We start from the raw sequence: 18846 nt of genomic DNA, 5'->3' as shown, positions 1-18846 counted from the left end.
CTCTCTGGCCATATAGTATTTACAGCTGTTGTGGTGATGGAGTATGGCTCTGTGCACAATAACAAACATTGATTCTGATTAATAAAAGTAGGGTTCATTTTCCCAAGAAATGGACATGTGCTGCATTTTTCCCTGTCTAGATATTAAGCAGACCTTCGAAAGGCCTTTCGGTATGTTGATGTGTATAACAATTATCTCGCCTGGATTCGTTTTTTCATTTTTTGGCTTCAATTCTAGTAATTCTCAAGTGTAATTTCTCTTGCTCTCAAATTGCTCACCAAAAAAAAAGAATTCACTGCCCAAAATGTAAAGAAATAAATATATATAGTAACAATTCCATAATTTCAATATCAAATTTATTCAAATCATTGTGGTGTGCTACATCAGAATTCCCTTTTCGTATTTAAATCTCTATTTCACTCGACTTGGCCTTGCACAGTCGGCCACGGATTGGGACCAAATGTCAGACGTGCTTTACGGTTGCCCACCAACCTGGGCTCAGGGGCAGACGTAATATAACAAACGAAAATCGTGGGACACTGATATGTTAAGTTTGGTATGGTCAGTGGCGTATCGCAGTTTCGCAGGGCTCCCTTGTAAGGTCTGAGCAAGATCTTATTTTTCAATGACAGCATACCGGGGAACAGTGGGTTAACTGTCTTGTTCAGGGGCAGTACGACAGATTTTTACCTTGTCAGCTCAGGGATTTGATCCAGCAACCTTTCGGTTACTCATCCAACACTCCTACCACTAGGCTACATTTAATATGATATGTTATTAATTACAATTCGTACAACATGTTACCGAATTTGAAATACGTATGAAGTATGACATATTCCAATATGTTGTGGCTAACCTTAGCGAGGTGACTAGGTGGCTAACGCTAACATTCACTCAGTGGCTAACCTTAGCTAGGTGACTAGGTGGCTAACGCTAACATTCACTCAGTGGCTAACCTTAGCTAGGTGTCTAGGTGGCTAACGCTAACATTCACTAAGTGGCTAACCTTAGCTAGGTGACTAGGTGGCTAACACTAACATTCACTAAGTGGCTAACAAGTCCTAGGCTAGGGATTAGGGGTTAAGGTTAGGGTTAGGTGTTAGGTTAAAGGGTTAATGGTTAGGATTAGAGGGAAGGGTTAGCTAACATGACCTAGGCTAGAGGTTAGGGGTTAAGGTTAGGGTTAGGAGTTAGGTTAAAGGGTTAATGGTTAGGTTCTGTAATTTAATGGTAATTATATTGACAGGTATAGTGGAATTATTCTGTGTCATAATGGTAGTTATATTGACAAGTATAGTGGGATTATTCTGTAATTTAAAGGTAATTATATTGACAGTTATAGTGGGATTATTCTGTAATTTAATGGTAATTATATTGAAAGATATAGTGGGATTATTCTATAATTTAAGGTAATTATATTGACTGGTATAGTGGGATTATTCTGTAATTTAATGGTAATTATATTGACTGGTATAGTGGGATTATTCTGTAATTGAATGGTAATTATATTGACTGGTATAGTGGGATTATTCTGTAATTTAAAGGTAATTATATTGAAAGATATACACTTTACAACAGTTTCACTTATCTGGTGCATTCTAAATGTGATACCCATTAAATTCAAAATAACCCCACTGAGATCTATAAAGTACAACGTTAAATTTACTAAATGCACACATATACAGAACAAATATATAACTGCAACATGTAAAGTGTTGGTCCCATGTTTCACGAACTGAAATAAAATATCCCAGAAATGTTCCATAGACACAAAAAGCAAATTTCTCAAAAATGTTGTGCACATATTTGTTTACGAGTCTGGAACCAGATCATCTTGACGAGCAGCCTTGTTCCAGACTGGTAAAACACCCAGCAGCCTCGTCAAGATGATCTGGTTCCAGACTGGTAAAATACCCAGCAGCCTCGTCAAGATGATCTGGTTCCAGACTGGTAAAATACCCAGCAGCCTCGTCAAGATGATCTGGTTCCATACTGGTAAAACACCCAGCAGCCTCGTCAAGATGATCTGGTTCCAGACTGGTAAAATACCCAGCAGCCTCGTCAAGATGATCTGGTTCCAGACTGATAAAATACCCAGCAGCCTCGTCAAGATGTTCCAGACTGGTAAAACACCCAGCAGCCTCGTCAAGATGATCTGGTTCCAGACTGGTAAAATACCCAGCAGCATCGTCAAGATGATCTGGTTCCAGACTGGTAAAATACCCAGCAGCCTCGTCAAGATGATCTGGTTCCAGACTGGTAAAATACCCAGCAGCCTCATCAAGATGATCTGGTTCCAGACTGGTAAAATACCCAGCAGCCTCTGATCTGGTTCCAGACTGGTAAAATACCCAGCAGCCTCGTCAAGATGATCTGGTTCCAGACTGGTAAAATACCCAGCAGCCTCGTCAAGATGATCTGGTTCCAGACTGGTAAAATACCCAGCAGCCCTGTCAAGATGATCTGGTTCCAGACTGGTAAAATACCCAGCAGCCTCGTCAAGATGATCTGGTTCCAGACTGGTAAAACACCCAGCAGCCTCGTCAAGATGATCTGGTTCCAGACTGGTAAAATACCCAGCAGCCTCATCAAGATGATCTGGTTCCAGACTGGTAAAACACCCAGCAGCCCTGTCAAGATGATCTGGTTCCAGACTGGCAAAACACCCAGCAGCCTAAGATGATCTGGTTCCAGACTGGTAAAACACCCAGCAGCCCTGTCAAGATGATCTGGTTCCAGACTGGTAAAATACCCAGCAGCCTCGTCAAGATGATCTGGTTCCAGACTGGTAAAATACCCAGCAGCCCTGTCAAGATGATCTGGTTCCAGACTGGTAAAACACCCAGCAGCCCTGTCAAGATGATCTGGTTCCAGACTGATAAAATACCCAGCAGCCTCGTCAAGATGTTCCAGACTGGTAAAATACCCAGCAGCCCTATCAAGATGATCTCCACGTGGTTGGACTGGAGTATTTGTTTTCCTTCGCATACTCTTTGTCTCTCACGGTTTGTTTTTGTGTCAGAGCCTCACCCAAACTAACCCACACCGGTTTTCTGAGAAGAGGTAGAGGAGAAGTCTATGACAACAATATACACATAGCTAGGTTGTTGACATGTAGGGAGTTCCTTGATGACAAGGAGATGCACACACACACAGACACACACTTTGCTCTATATGTAGTCTCTTATCAGTCTCTGCTCTAAATGTAGTCTCTTGTCAGTCTGTGCTCTATATGTAGTCTCTTGTCAGTCTCTGCTCTATATGTAGTCTCTTGTCAGTCTGTGCTCTATATGAAGTCTCTTATCAGTCTCTACTCTATATGTAGTCTCTTATCAGTCTCTTATCAGTCTCTGCTCGCTATGTAGTCTCTTATCAGTCTCTGCTCTCTATGTAGTCTCTTATCAGTCTCTGCTCTCTATGTAGTCTCTTATCAGTCTGTACTCTATATGTAGTCTCTTATCAGTCTCTTATCAGTCTCTGCTCTATATGTAGTCTCTTATCAGTCTCTACTCTATATGTAGTCTCTTGTCAGTCTGTACTCTATATGTAGTCTCTTATCAGTCTCTTATCAGTCTCTGCTCTATATGTAGTCTCTTATCAGTCTCTTATCAGTCTCTGCTCTATATGTAGTCTCTTATCAGTCTCTACTCTATATGAAGTCTCTTATCAGTCTCTGCTCGCTATGTAGTCTCTTATCAGTCTCTGCTCTCTATGTAGTCTCTTATCAGTCTCTTATCAGTCTCTGCTCTCTATGTAGTCTCTTGTCAGTCTGTACTCTATATGTAGTCTCTTATCAGTCTCTTATCAGTCTCTGCTCTATATGTAGTCTCTTATCAGTCTCTACTCTATATGTAGTCTCTTGTCAGTCTGTGCTCTATATGTAGTCTCTTATCAGTCATTTATCAGTCTCTGCTCTATATGTAGTCTCTTATCAGTCTCCTATCAGTCTCTGCTCTATATGTAGTCTCTTATTGGTCTCTTATCAGTCTCTGCTCTCTATGTAGTCTCTTGTCAGTCTGTACTCTATATGTAGTCTCTTATCAGTCTCTTATCAGTCTCTGCTCTATATGTAGTCTCTTATCAGTCTCTTATCAGTCTCTGCTCTATATGTAGTCTCTTATCAGTCTCTTATCAGTCTCTGCTCTATATGAAGTCTCTTATCAGTCTCTGCTCTATATGAAGTCTCTTATCAGTCTGTGCTCTATATGTAGTCTCTTATCAGTCTCCTATCAGTCTCTGCTCTATATGGACAATGATAACAGATGAGGATTACAACAATCTAGCTGATCTAGATCGTAGATAGCTGATCTAGATTGTAGATAGCTGATCTAGATCGTAGATAGCTGATCTAGATTGTAGAAAGCTGATCTAGATCGTAGATAGCTGATCTAGATTGTAGATCGCTGATCTAGATCGTAGATAGCTGATATAGATTGTAGATAGCTGATCTAGATTGTAGATAGCTGATCTAGATTGTAGATAGCTGATCTAGATCGTAGATAGCTGATCTAGATTGTAGATAGCTGATCTAGATTGTAGATAGCTGATCTAGATCGTACATAGCTGATCTAGATTGTAGATAGCTGATCTAGATTGTAGATAGCTGATCTAGATCGTAGATAGCTGATCTAGATTGTAGATAGCTGATCTAGTTTGTAGATAGCTGATCTAGATTGTAGATAGCTGATCTAGATTGTAGATAGCTGATCTAGATCGTAGATAGCTGATCTAGATTGTAGATAGCTGATCTAGATTGTAGATAGCTGATCTAGATTGTAGATAACTGATCTAGATTGTAGATAGTCTACAGAACCGTTTTGAGACATTTGATCCTGAAGCACCAGATATCAAAGATATTACTCCAACAGTCCATTACAGCCTGTTTCATTGGAATCAGTCCCTTACAGCCTGTTTCATGTGGATCAGTCCCTTACAGCCTGTTTCATTGGGATCAGTCCCTTACAGCCTGTTTCATTGGGATCAGTCCCTTACAGCCTGTTTCATTGGGATCAGTCCCTTACAGCCTGTTTCATTGGGATCAGTCCCTTACAGCCTGTTTCATTGGGATCAGTCCCTTACAGCCTGTTTCATTGGGATCAGTCCCTTACAGCCTGTTTCATTGGGATCAGTCCCTTACAGCCTGTTTCATTGGGATCAGTCCCTTACAGCCTGTTTCATTGGGATCAGTCCCTTACAGCCTGTTTCATTTGGATCAGTCCCTTACAGCCTGTTTCATTGGGATCAGTCCCTTACAGCCTGTTTCATTGGGATCAGTCCCTTACAGCCTGTTTCATTTGGATGTTTGTGTGTTGGGGCGGCAGGTAGTCTAGTGGTTAGAGGGGGGCGGCAGGTAGCCTAGTGGTTAGAGCAGGTCACCTATTGGTTAGAGCAGGTAGTCTAGTGGTTAGAGCAGGTAGCCTAGTGGTTAGAGCAGGTAGCCTAGTGGTAAGAGCAGGTAGCCTAGTGGTAAGAGCAGGTAGTCTAGTGGTTAGAGCAGGTAGCCTAGTAGTTAGAGCAGGTAGCCTAGTGGTTAGAGCAGGTAGCCTAGTGGTTAGAGCAGGTAGCCTAGTGGTTAGAGCAGGTAGTCTAGTGGTTAGAGCAGGTAGTCTAGTGGTTAGAGCAGGTAGCCTAGTGGTTAGAGCAGGTAGTCTAGTGGTTAGAGCAGGTAGCCTAGTGGTTAGAGCAGGTAGCCTAGTGGTTAGAGCAGGTAGCCTAGTGGTAAGTGCAGGTAGCTTAGTGGTTAGAGCAGGTAGCCTAGTGGTAAGAGCAGGTAGTCTAGTGGTTAGAGCAGGTAGTCTAGTGGTTAGAGACAGGTAGCCTAGTGGTAAGTGCAGGTAGCTTGGTGGTAAGAGCAGGTAGCCTAGTGGTTAGAGCAGGTAGTCTAGTGGTTAGAGACAGGTAGCCTAGTGGTAAGTGCAGGTAGCTTAGTGGTTAGAGCAGGTAGCCTAGTGGTTAGAGCAGGTAGCCTAGTGGTTAGAGCAGGTAGCCTGGTGGTAAGAGCAGGTAGCCTAGTGGTTAGAGCAGGTAGTCTAGTGGTTAGAGCAGGTAGCCTAGTGGTTAGAGCAGGTAGCCTAGTGGTAAGAGCAGGTAGCCTAGTGGTTAGAGCAGGTAGTCTAGTGGTTAGAGCAGGTAGCCTAGTGGTAAGAGCAGGTAGCCTAGTGGTAAGAGCAGGTAGTCTAGTGGTTAGAGCAGGTAGTCTAGTGGTTAGAGCAGGTAGCCTAGTGGTAAGAGCAGGTAGCCTAGTGGTAAGAGCAGGTCGCCTAGTGGTTAAAGCAGGTCGCCTAGTGGTAAGAGTGTTGAGCCAGTAACCGAAAGGTTGCTGGATCGAATCCCTGAGCTGACGAGGTAAAAATCTGTCCTTCTGCCCCTGAACAAGGCATTTAATCCACTGTTCCCTGGTAGGTCGTCAGTGTAAATAAGAACTTGTTCTTAACTGACTTTCCTAGTTAAATTGGGGATTCATTTAATTTCCCCTCCGCTTAAATTCTAATTTATAATCAAAACATTGTCATTAATTTACATCCTAATATAAAAGGCATGACCCGGTAGGCCGTTTTAATTTCAGAAGAGCAATATAATATGAAAATAAAGCACTTTTTAATATTCAAACAAGGATTTGTTTTCAGAGACAGACAATAAGAACATGGTTTAGGGAATGACAGGTTCACTGGGAGGTGACTAAGCATGCGTTCCAAATGGCACCCTATTCCCTATATAGTACACTACTGTAGACCAGAGCCCTATAGAACCCTATTCCCTATATAGTGCACTACTGTAGACCAGAGCCCTATAGAACCCTATTCCCTATATAGTGCACTACTTCAGACCAGGGCCCTGTAGAACCCTATTCCCTATATAGTGCACTACTGTAGACCAGAGCCCTATAGAACCCTATTCCCTATATAGTGCACTACTTCAGACCAGGGCCCTATAGAACCCTATTCCCTATATAGTGCACTACTGTAGACCAGAGCCCTATAGAACCCTATTCCCTATATAGTGCACTACTGTAGACCAGAGCCCTATAGAACCCTATTCCCTATATAGTGCACTACTTCAGACCAGGGCCCTGTAGAACCCTATTCCCTATATAGTGCACTACTGTAGACCAGAGCCCTATAGAACCCTATTCCCTATATAGTGCACTACTGTAGACCAGAGCCCTATAGAACCCTATTCCCTATATAGTGCACTACTGTAGACCAGAGCCCTATAGAACCCTATTCCCTATATATAGTGCACTACTTCAGACCAGGGCCCTGTAGAACCCTATTCCTTATATAGTGCACTACTTCAGACCAGAGCCCTATAGAACCCTATTCCCTATATAGTGCACTACTTCAGACCAGAGCCCTATAGAACCCTATTCCCTATATAGTGCACTACTTTAGACCAGAGCCCTATAGAACCATATTCCCTATATATAGTGCACTACTTTAGACCAGGGCCCTATAGAACCATATTCCCTATATATAGTGCACTACTTTAGACCAGAGCCCTATAGAACCATATTCCCTATATATAGTGCACTACTTTAGACCAGAGCCCTATAGAACCATATTCCCTATATAGTGCACTACTTTAGACCAGGGCCCTGTAGAACCGTATTCCCTATATAGTGCACTACTTTAGACCAGGGCCCTGTAGAACCGTATTCCCTATATAGTGCACTACTTTAGACCAGGGCCCTGTAGAACCCTATTCCTTATATAGTGCACTACTTTAGACCAGAGCCCTATAGAACCCTATTCCCTACATAGTGCACTCCAGGGCCCTATAGAACCCTATTCCCTATATAGTGCACTACTTTACACCAGAGCCCTTTATAGGGAAATAGGGTGCCATTTGGGACAGACTTAAGGGGGCTTGTTTGGTGGCCAGGCAAGAAGCCTCCTCTTGAAACTGTATCACAACAAAATACAAATTTTAATCTCACACAAAATCCAGTAGATTTTAATTGACTTTAATTTAATTTAATTGATTTTAATTGACTTCTGCACTGCACTCTGGGGGTCAGCTTTTCCAATGCAATCGTAAGGGGTGTGAAAAAACACATTGTTATATCAATCAATCAATCAATCAATATTGTTATACACACCAAATGATCCTCATCCCTTTCCAATGATCTTGACATCCTTGTGAAAAAAAATAAAAATAGAATCTCTCCCATTTTATAAATTTGTAAGTTTAAGGAGTAATTTCTCAGGGCTTTCTTGAAAAATAAATAAAATAAAATAATCTTGTCTATTTAAAGATTTTGTTATAAAGTTATAAAACATTTCATATTATCTACAATATATACATCACGTTGGGTCTTTTAATACGTTTTTAAAACGAGGCCGTGTCACAAACGGCGCCCTAATTCCTATATAGTGCACCACCATGGGCCCTTGATTTAAAAATAGTGCACTAAATAGGCAAAAGGGGGGTGCACTTTGGGATCCGGGCCTTTTTGTCTTTTTGAGGATGAAAATCTACACTTCACAATTCACATTGTCTATAAACAGTTTGCAGTTTTGTAGGTTGGGAGTCTTTGCCTCAAAGTCTTTGCAAATGTCGACGTCGTCAAATGTTTGCGATTTCCGTCCGCTTTCTATCTGCGTCGTCACCGTTCACCTTCAAAGGCATTTCAACCTCTAGTCTTTTCGTTTGACGTTTCCTCCATTTCTTCAGTTTCTTGCAGCTGACATAAGCAGTCAATGTGACGACGATGCAGAACAGTCCCAGACAGGTCACTGACAGAGCTATGAGTAGCGGCTGACAGGGGAACAGGTCCTCCCTGCCGGGCCTCTCTGTCAGTTTACCCACGTACCACTGCTTCTCCTCCATCTGGATCTCAGCCTCCTCCCCGGTGAGAAGACTCCGGATGTAGCTCTCGTTAGAAACCGTCTCGTTGACGAAGAGGTTGACCAGGACCGTGGAGTGGAGAGGTTCGGGTTGACCGTGGTCCGAGACTTTAACCAGTAGACTGTAGAGACCGCGGTCACTCAGTTCTCTCTTCAACGTGATGTTCCCTGTGTCCGGGTCGATATCAAACGACCCCGGCTCGCCACCCTTCCTCTTGATGATGCTGTAGGCGATAACGGCGTTCATTCCCGTGTCTTTATCCACGGCGTAAACCTCTGTGATGGAGGTCCCTGGTAGGGTGCTAGGTAACACCAGCATGTAGGATTGGTTAGACTGGGGGAACAAGACGACGGGAGGGTTGTCGTTTACGTCGAGGAGGAGGACGGTAACCACGGTGAGGCAGGAGAGAGAGGGTTCCCCTCCGTCGACTGCCTCGATCCAGAGGTAGTACGTCCCCTGTTGCTCCCGGTCCAGAGGGGTACGGGCCCTGAGAGCGCCGCGCCCCGCGTCGATCACGAAGATGTCGCTGCCATTGAGGATGGAGAGGGCCACCCATCCGTTCTCACCTGCGTCCGCGTCAGTTACCGAGAGGACGCCGATCTCGCCAAAACCCGGGAAATTCTCCGGCACAAAGAATGTGAAGTCTTTGTTGATGAAGCGCGGGCTGTTGGGTAAAAAAAATAAAAATCAATCAAATCATATCAATCAATCAATCAATACAATCAAATCATATCAATCAATCAATACAATACAATCAATCAATCAAAACAATCAATCAAAACAGCAGTTATCACAAAGTGTCTGGCCTTTCTCTTACCTGTTGTCATTGCGGTCCAGCACAGTGATGACCACTGTAGCTATAGACTCTCTCCTGGGGGTCCCTCGGTCCACCGCCCGAACCATGAACCTGCAGAGGATACAGTTTAGGATTTACAAACTTATTATTGTCTCGTCACAATATTACAACAACAATAAACAAAACATATTGCAGATATATATATAAATATTTTAAAAAACACTATGAACATCCATAGGCAGTTATAATGCATTGTGTCATCCATATATCCAGTTTCCGCTTTAAATGACGTTCAGCTTATTAAGGCTTCATAAATGCTTCATAAAGCCTACCTGACTAAGCTCTACATAAATGTGTTACAAAACATCTAAAACTGTACGTCAAGCTTCATAAAGGCTTCATAAAGGCTTCATAAAGCCTACCTGACTAAGCTCTACATCAATGTGTTACAAAGCATCTATAACCGTACGTCATGCTTCATAAAGGCTTCATAAAGCCTACCTGACTAAGCACTATATAAATGTGTTACAAAACATCTAAAACTGTACGTCAAGCTTCATAAAGGCTTCATAAAGGCTTCATAAAGCCTACCTGACTAAGCTCTACATCAATGTGTTACAAAGCATCTATAACCGTACGTCATGCTTCATAAAGGCTTCATAAAGCCTACCTGACTAAGCACTACATAAATGTGTTACAAAACATCTAAAACTGTACGTCAAGCTTCATAGAGGCTTCATAAAGGCTTCATAAGGGCTTCATAAAGCCTACCTGACTAAGCTCTACATCAATGTGTTACAAAGCATCTATAACCGTACGTCATGCTTCATAGAGGCTTCATAAAGGCTTCATAAAGCCTACCTGACTAAGCTCTACATCAATGTGTTACAAAGCATCTATAACCGTACGTCATGCTTCATAGAGGCTTCATAAAGGCTTCATAAGGGCTTCATAAAGCCTACCTGACTAAGCTCTACATCAATGTGTTACAAAGCATCTATAACCGTACGTCATGGTTCATAGAGGCTTCATAAAGGCTTCATAAGGGCTTCATAAAGCCTACCTGACTAAGCTCTACATCAATGTGTTACAAAGCATCTATAACCGTACGTCATGCTTCATAGAGGCTTCATAATTGTGACATAACATGTTGTGCTGCAGGATGACACATGATCTAAAGAGAATGTATGTGAGTCACGTTACAATTATGAAAGTGGCTTTCAACTGAAACCAAGTTACATACTGTGGGGTGTTGGACCCAGTCAGGTCTTTATATAACAAGTCATACTGTGGGGTGTTGGACCCAGTCAGGTCTCTATATAACAAGTCATACTGTGGGGTGTTGGACCCAGTCAGGTCTTTATATAACAAGTCATACTGTGGGGTGTTGGACCCAGTCAGGTCTCTATATAACAAGTCATACTGTGGGGTGTTGGACCCAGTCAGGTCTTTATATAACAAGTCATACTGTGGGCTGTTGGGGTGATGGACCCAGTCAGGTCTTTATATAACCCCCCCCCCCCCACCCGAGCCCGACAGGTCAGTTAAGTTGACTCTAAAATCAAGACATGGTGGAATTTGCTATACTTTACAGTACTTTACAGTACTACACTTGACAGTACTTTACAGTAGTACACTTTATAGTACTTCACAGTACTACACTTTACAGTACTTTACAGTACTACACTTTACAGTACTTGACAGTACCACACTTTACAGTACTTTACAGTACTTTACAGTACTTTACAGTACAACACTTTACCGTACTTTACAGTACTACACTTTACAGTACTTTACAGTACTACACTTTACAGTACTTTACAGTACTACACTTTACAGTACTTTACAGTACTATATCAATCATGCTCCCTGACCTTTGAATTCCTAACTTTTGCACTTCATGGACTTAACGGATTGTTGATATTACATTGCTGAATTGTGGCGATGCTATTCTAGCTGCTTGTACTAACTCGTGAATATAAACCTGTATATGTTAAATGAATGTAGGTGAATGTTTGTTGTATGAGGTGAGGCTGAGTTATATCTGTAATAATCATCAACCTTCAGAGATACCGTAAATACACACCGCCAGCCTTCAGAGATACCATGCTGTCCCGTAAATACATACCACCAGCCTTCAGAGATACCATGCTGTACTGTAAATACATACCACCAGCCATCAGAGATACCATGCTGTACTATAAATACATACCACCAGCCTTCAGAGATACCATGCTGTACTGTAAATACATACCACCAGCCTTCAGAGATACCATGCTGTACTGTAAATACATACCACCAGCCTTCAGAGATACCATGCTGTCCTGTAAACACATACCACCAGCCTTCAGAGATACCATGCTGTACTGTAAACACATACCACCAGCCTTCAGAGATACCATGCTGTACTGTAAACACATACCACCAGCCTTCAGAGATACCATGCTGTACTGTAAATACATACCACCAGCCTTCAGAGATACCGTAAATACACACCACCAGCCTTCAGAGATACCATGCTGTCCCGTAAATACATACCACCAACATACCACCAGCCTTCAGAGATACCATGCTGTACTGTAAACACATACCACCAACCTTCAGAGATACCATAAATACACACCACCAGCCTTCAGAGATACCATAAATACACACCGCCAGCCTTCAGAGATACTATGCTGTCCCGTAAATACATACCACCAGCCTTCAGAGATACCATGCTGTACTGTAAACACATACCACCAGCCTTCAGAGATACCATGCTGTCCCGTAAATACATACCACCAGCCTTCAGAGATACCATGCTGTACTGTAAATACATACCGCCAGCCTTCAGAGATACCATGCTGTACTGTAAACACATACCACCAGCCTTCAGAGATACCATGCTGTACTGTAAACACATACCACCAGCCTTCAGAGATACCATGCTGTCCCGTAAATACATACCACCAGCCTTCAGAGATACCATGCTGTCCCGTAAACACATACCACCATCCTTCAGAGATACCATAAATACATACCACCAGCCTTCAGAGATACCATGCTGTCCTGTAAGTACATACCACCAGCCTTCAGAGATACCATAAATACATACCACCAGCCTTCAGAGATACCATGCTGTCCTGTAAACTCATACCACCAGCCTTCAGAGATACCATGCTGTCCTGTAAATACATACCACCAGCCTTCAGAGATACCATAAATACATACCACCAACCTTCAGAGATACCATGCTGTTCTATAAATACATACCACCAGCCTTCAGAGATACCATAAATACATACCACCAACCTTCAGAGATACCATGCTGTACTGTAACCACATACCACCAGCCTTCAGAGATACCATGCTGTACTGTAAATACATACCACCAGCCTTCAGAGATACCATGCTGTACTGTAAACACATACCACCAGCCTTCAGAGATACCATAAATACATACCACCAACCTTCAGAGATACCATGCTGTACTGTAAACACATACCAACAGCCTTCAGAGATACCATAAATACATACCACCAGCCTTCAGAGATACCATAAATACACACCACCAGCCTTCAGAGATACCATGCTGTTCTATAAATACATACCACCAGCCTTCATAGATACCATGCTGTTCTATAAATACATACCACCAGCCTTCAGCGATACCATGCTGTACTGTAAACACATACCACCAGTCTTCAGAGATACCATGCTGTACTGTAAACACATACCACCAGCCTTCAGAGATACCATGCTGTACTGTAAACACATACCACCAGCCTTCAGAGATACCATGCTGTCCCGTAAATACATACCACCAGCCTTCAGAGATACCATAAATACATACCACCAGCCTTCAGAGATATCATGCTGTCCTGTAAGTACATACCACCAGCCTTCAGAGATACCATAAATACATACCACCAGCCTTCAGAGATACCATGCTGTCCTGTAAACACATACCACCAACCTTCAGAGATACCATGCTGTCCTGTAAATACATACCACCAGCCTTCAGAGATACCATGCTGTACTGTAAACACATACCACCAGCCTTCAGAGATACCATGCTGTACTGTAAACACATACCACCAGCCTTCAGAGATACCATGCTGTCCCGTAAATACATACCACCAGCCTTCAGAGATACCATGCTGTACTGTAAACACATACCACCAGCCTTCAGAGATACCATAAATACATACCACCAGCCTTCAGAGATACCATGCTGTACTGTAAACACATACCACCAGCCTTCAGAGATACCATAAATACACACCACCAGCCTTCAGAGATACCATGCTGTACTGTAAACACATACCACCAGCCTTCAGAGATACCATAAATACACACCACCAGCCTTCAGAGATACCATGCTGTCCTGTAAACACATACCACCAGCCTTCAGAGATACCATAAATACATACCACCAACCTTCAGAGATACCATGCTGTACTGTAAACACATACCACCATCCTTAATATAATAATAATAATATATGCCATTTAGCAGACGCTTTTATCCAAAGCGACTTACAGTCATGTGTGCATACATTCTACGTATGGGTGGTCCCGGGAATCGAACCCACTACCCTGGCGTTACAAGCGCCATGCTCTACCAACTGAGCTACAGAAGGACCACCATGCTGTACTATAAATACATACCACCAGCCTTCAGAGATACCATGCTGTACTGTAAACACATACCACCAGCCTTCAGAGATACCATAAATACACACCACCAGCCTTCAGAGATACCATGCTGTACTGTAAACACATACCATCAGCCTTGGTTTTAGTATGGTATGTGTTTATTGTATATTTTAAAAGATGTGGAAAAAACAGAAAAACACGGGGAAATCTGAAACCTGGAAAAACAAAACCGAGAAAACGGAGTATGGGGGGAAACCTCCCCCCGGGACCCCCCCCCCCCCTCTGGAATTCAGCCAAAAAATAAATATGGATTTTAGAAGGGCCCTTCCAATGTTTTTGGTGAAGGACTGCACTTTAGAGTGTGTGATTCTGCAGCATTATGGGGACAGTTGAGATCAGGTCCACTATTGGCTGTGCGCCCAAGAGGGAAAGAGGTCTGGGCCTGTCCTACAAAGGGTTTAGAGTAATATAACACACGGCATTTATCCAAAGCCATTTGCAGTCACGCCTGAATACATTTTTACATACGGGTGGGAGTCTAACCCACCACGCTGGTGTTGCAATTCTCTACCAAGATGCATGATGGGTTATCAATGCTTTGTGATGCCTCAATTTAACATGATTTATAAAGCCTTATATTAAACATTGCTTATGCCACCCTTGATAAAGAACAGGTTTATGTCATCTTTGACATAGATATATTTAATTCCACCAACTTTGTTGTTTTGTTTCACTTTTTTAATACACTTTGTGATTATTTTGTGTAATGAAAAAGCTAAACAAGTAAATTATTATTATTACTATAAACACATACAGTGCCTTGCGAAAGTATTCGGCCCCCTTGAGCTTTGCGACCTTTTGCCACATTTCAGGCTTCAAACATAAAGATATAAAACTGTATTTTTTTGTGAAGAATCAACAACAAGTGGGACACAATCATGAAGTGGAACGACATTTATTGGATATTTCAAACTTTTGTAACGAATCAAAAACTGAAAAATTGGGCGTGCAAAATTATTCAGCCCTTTTACTTTCAGTGCAGCAAACTCTCTCCAGAAGTTCAGTGAGGATCTCTGAATGATCCAATGTTGACCTAAATGACTAATGATGATAAATACAATCCACCTGTGTGTAATCAAGTCTCCGTATAAATGCACCTACACTGTGATAGTCTCAGAGGTTCGTTAAAAGCTCAGAGAGCATCATGAAGAACAAGGAACACACCAGGCAGGTCCGAGATACTGTTGTGAAGAAGTTTAAAGCCGGATTTGGATACAAAAATATTTTATATCCGTTTTATATCTTTATGTTTGAAGCCTGAAATGTGGCAAAAGGTCGCAAAGTTCAAGGGGGCCGAATACTTTCGCAAGGCACTGTATAGGCACTGTATATGCATTCTAATCCATACAATATCAGTCATAATACGTTACGTTACATCATCAATATGCGACAGACCTGTAGGTCTGCTTCTCTTCTCGGTCCAGAGATGTGGACACGGTCAGCACGCCGGTCAGCCTCTCCAGGAGGAAAATGGAGGGAGCGTCTGACCCCAGCGTGTAGATGACCTCTCCTCTGGCCTCGCTGTCCTGGTCTGTGGCCTGGAGCTGGGTCAGGAAGCTGTTGGGAGGGTTGTTCTCCTCCACAGAGACCTGACAATCAAATAAGTGTTAACAAGGGATCAAATAAGTACATTTTAAAATCAATAAATAATACCTAAATACGAAAATAATTGTGTAAATACTGTAATAATAAGTAAATACTATAATAAATATGTACATTTTAAAATACATTTGTAAATACTAAAATAATTAAGTAAATACTAAAATAAATGTGTAAATACTGAAATAAATGTGTAAATTCTAAAATAAATGTGTAAATACTGAAATAAATAGGTAAATACTAAAATAAATAAGTAAATCCTAAAATACATTTTTGATTTTATTAGTCAACAACAATTATTTTTCAACAACAACAAAAAATACTCTATATTTTGTATTATTGTACTGAAATGGCTTAAGAAAATCAATGTACTATCAATAACATGCTCAATGTTCATGTCCAAACCCTAACCGTAACCATAACAACCGTTTAAACATTCCTGTGTTCATAAATACATTCACTCACCTCATACAGAGACTGTTTGAAGACCGGCGCGTTGTCGTTCTCATCCAGAACCAGGATCTTAACGAAGGTCTTAATGGCGAGACCTCTGGGGTTCCTGAGCACTACGGTCAGCTCGTAGTCCTGCCTCTGCTCGTGGTCCAGCGGCTCCGTCGTCTCTAACAGATACTCGTTCTTCAACCGTTTGTAAGGTGTCAGTCGGAACGGGCCGAATCCTTCAAGTAGACATTCCGTCCCTTGTCCTCTCTGGTCCGTGTTCGACACGGTGAAAAACGCGATTGGGGAAAACGGAGGTTCGGACTCCTTCATCGTGACCACGCCGTCTTTCTCCGCCGCGATGTAGCGCGGCGTAATGACAGGCGGACCGGAAGCTACCCGGATCACGTGCACCGTCACCGTGGCGACGGCAGGGACGCAACCAGGCCCGTTGGCGAGGACGGTGAGTTTGTAGAACGTCCCGGTTGCGGTGTTGATCTGACCGGCCAGTTTGATCACCCCGGTAATCCGGTCCAGATGGAACAGGGCTCTAGCCTCCCGGGGAACGCGGTCGCTGTACGCATAGCTGATCACGGCGTTGGCGCCCTGGTCGGGGTCGAAGGCGTGTAACCTGGACAGGTGCTTTCCTTTAGTCGTATTCCCGTAGAGCGTCACGTTGACCTGTGACTCTGTGAACTGAGGACAGTTATCGTTGACATCAGTGATTATAATCCTCAACGTGGCGGTGCCAAGGAGAGGTGGTAGCCCACCGTCCTCTGCTATAATATCCGTTACGTATTCCTCCTGTCGTTCCCGGTCCAGCTCGTCGGTCACGATGAGGAAGGGTGTCAGCTCACCCCCCTCGTTCTCCTCTACGTCCAGAGTGAACACCCCAAAGTCGTTGACCAGCCAGTAAGTCTGAACCCCGTGAAACCCCAGATCGGGGTCGGTCGCTGACTGCTCCACCGCGAACCTCGCGTTGACCTGGGTGTTCTCCGGGACGGAAACCCGAATCTCGCCCGTCGGGAAGCGCGGACGATTATCGTTGACGTCCTCGACCAAGATTTTGACCTTAATCAGCTGGAAATACTGCTGGGGTAGAACAAACACATCCAGGGAGAGGACGCAGCCCTGGTCGTACTCCGAGGAGTCGGGGCAGAGCGTCTCCCTGTCGATCTCATTCCCAGACGTAAACAGCTGTCCCGTAGTGCTGTTCAGAGTGACATACTGATCACTGGGCTTCTTCTGGGGCAGATTGAATAAAACATGGGGATCGAGGGATAAATCCAAGTGTAAGTCAGAGCCCATGGATCCGATCAGTGTCCCCGACGGTAATCCTTCTTTTATCTTATAGACCAGCTCTTTGGCTTGGCTGAAATTAGCAAAACAGCAGAGGGGGCTGGTGTAAAGGAGGAGTATACACAAACCCTGAAATACAGACACAGTACAGAAACATGGGGGGTTTAACAAATAGACTTCCAGACATGAGAGAATCAGTCTCAGGGGGGGGACAACAAACATGTTGACCGATACAGTTATATTATGGAGTCAATAGCCGAGGATGTAAAGAAAATCACTGATTACATTAGACTTTCTAAACAGGCACATATATGCTTTTACATTTTTTTAAATACACATTTTTTTTACTCTTTAACTCTTTAATTAAATAATAACAAGTAGAACGTAGTCTAGGCTTTGAACCACAGACATTAAGATATATTGAAAACAACATACACGTTACTACTCATCAATTACATGACACACGTTGAAGTTGCAAGTTGATTGAAGCGCAAGCCAAACTCTCATTTGACATTGAACTATGAGGTTTAAAAAAATAAAAAAATCTTCCTCTCTTCATTTTTAAAAAAATAGAAAGACTCCTTTTACAAGACTACAATGAGAAAAACACTTACCCACAGTACTCCTCTCGAGCTAAGTCCCGGTCCTGTTTTGTTGTACATGTTTATTCCACCTGGCTCGACGTGGTTTGACCTACAGACCGGAGCGGAGAGCCCGGAGCTAAACGCATCAGAGGTTTTTGTCGTGTGCCGAGTTGATCAGCGTCGCAGTAGCACATAGCCTCTGCAGAGTTCGTTGCTGTCTTGTCGCCTTCTGAACTGAACAGAGTCATTCATCCCAACACTGAGTCAGGAACACGCCCACAATATGCAAATAACCCCCCTGACGGCAACCAATGAGATTAGACAGCCGCTGGGATGGGAAGGGAGAGGCGGTTCAAGGATCTTGCCCTGTTTTTTTTGCAGAGAGAGGGTGTGAGAGTGTGTGTGTGTGTGTGTGTGTGTGTGTGTGTGTGTGTGTGTGTGTGTGTGTGTGTGTGTGTGTGTGTGTGTGTGTGTGTGTGTGTGTGTGTGTGTGTGTGTGTGTGTGTGTGTGTGTGTGTGTGTGTGTGTGTGTGTGTGTGTTCAAAACAGAGAGAAGAAAGTACCCTTAGTAAGTAATAGTTGT

At 43.0% G+C, this 18846-nt stretch overlaps 1 protein-coding gene across 1 annotated transcript; it reads right to left on the bottom strand.

The window, feature by feature from the left end:
• Window positions 1–7947: 7947 nt before the first annotated feature.
• LOC124027203 (protocadherin-20-like) lies at window positions 7948–18551 on the bottom strand. Its single transcript, XM_046339671.1, has 5 exons — window positions 18294–18551; window positions 16408–17808; window positions 15739–15932; window positions 9665–9754; window positions 7948–9511 (listed from the first exon to the last, which is right to left on the bottom strand). The coding sequence occupies exons 1-5, from the start codon at window positions 18339–18341 to the stop codon at window positions 8566–8568; spliced, it is 2679 nt and encodes an 892-aa protein (XP_046195627.1). The 5' UTR covers window positions 18342–18551; the 3' UTR covers window positions 7948–8565.
• Between the last annotated feature and the right edge of the window lie 295 nt (window positions 18552–18846).

Source organism: Oncorhynchus gorbuscha, unplaced genomic scaffold (assembly GCF_021184085.1).
Source record: "Oncorhynchus gorbuscha isolate QuinsamMale2020 ecotype Even-year unplaced genomic scaffold, OgorEven_v1.0 Un_scaffold_2990, whole genome shotgun sequence".
Classification (NCBI taxonomy): domain Eukaryota; kingdom Metazoa; phylum Chordata; class Actinopteri; order Salmoniformes; family Salmonidae; genus Oncorhynchus; species Oncorhynchus gorbuscha.
This window is presented reverse-complemented; position numbering and strand designations above follow the sequence as displayed.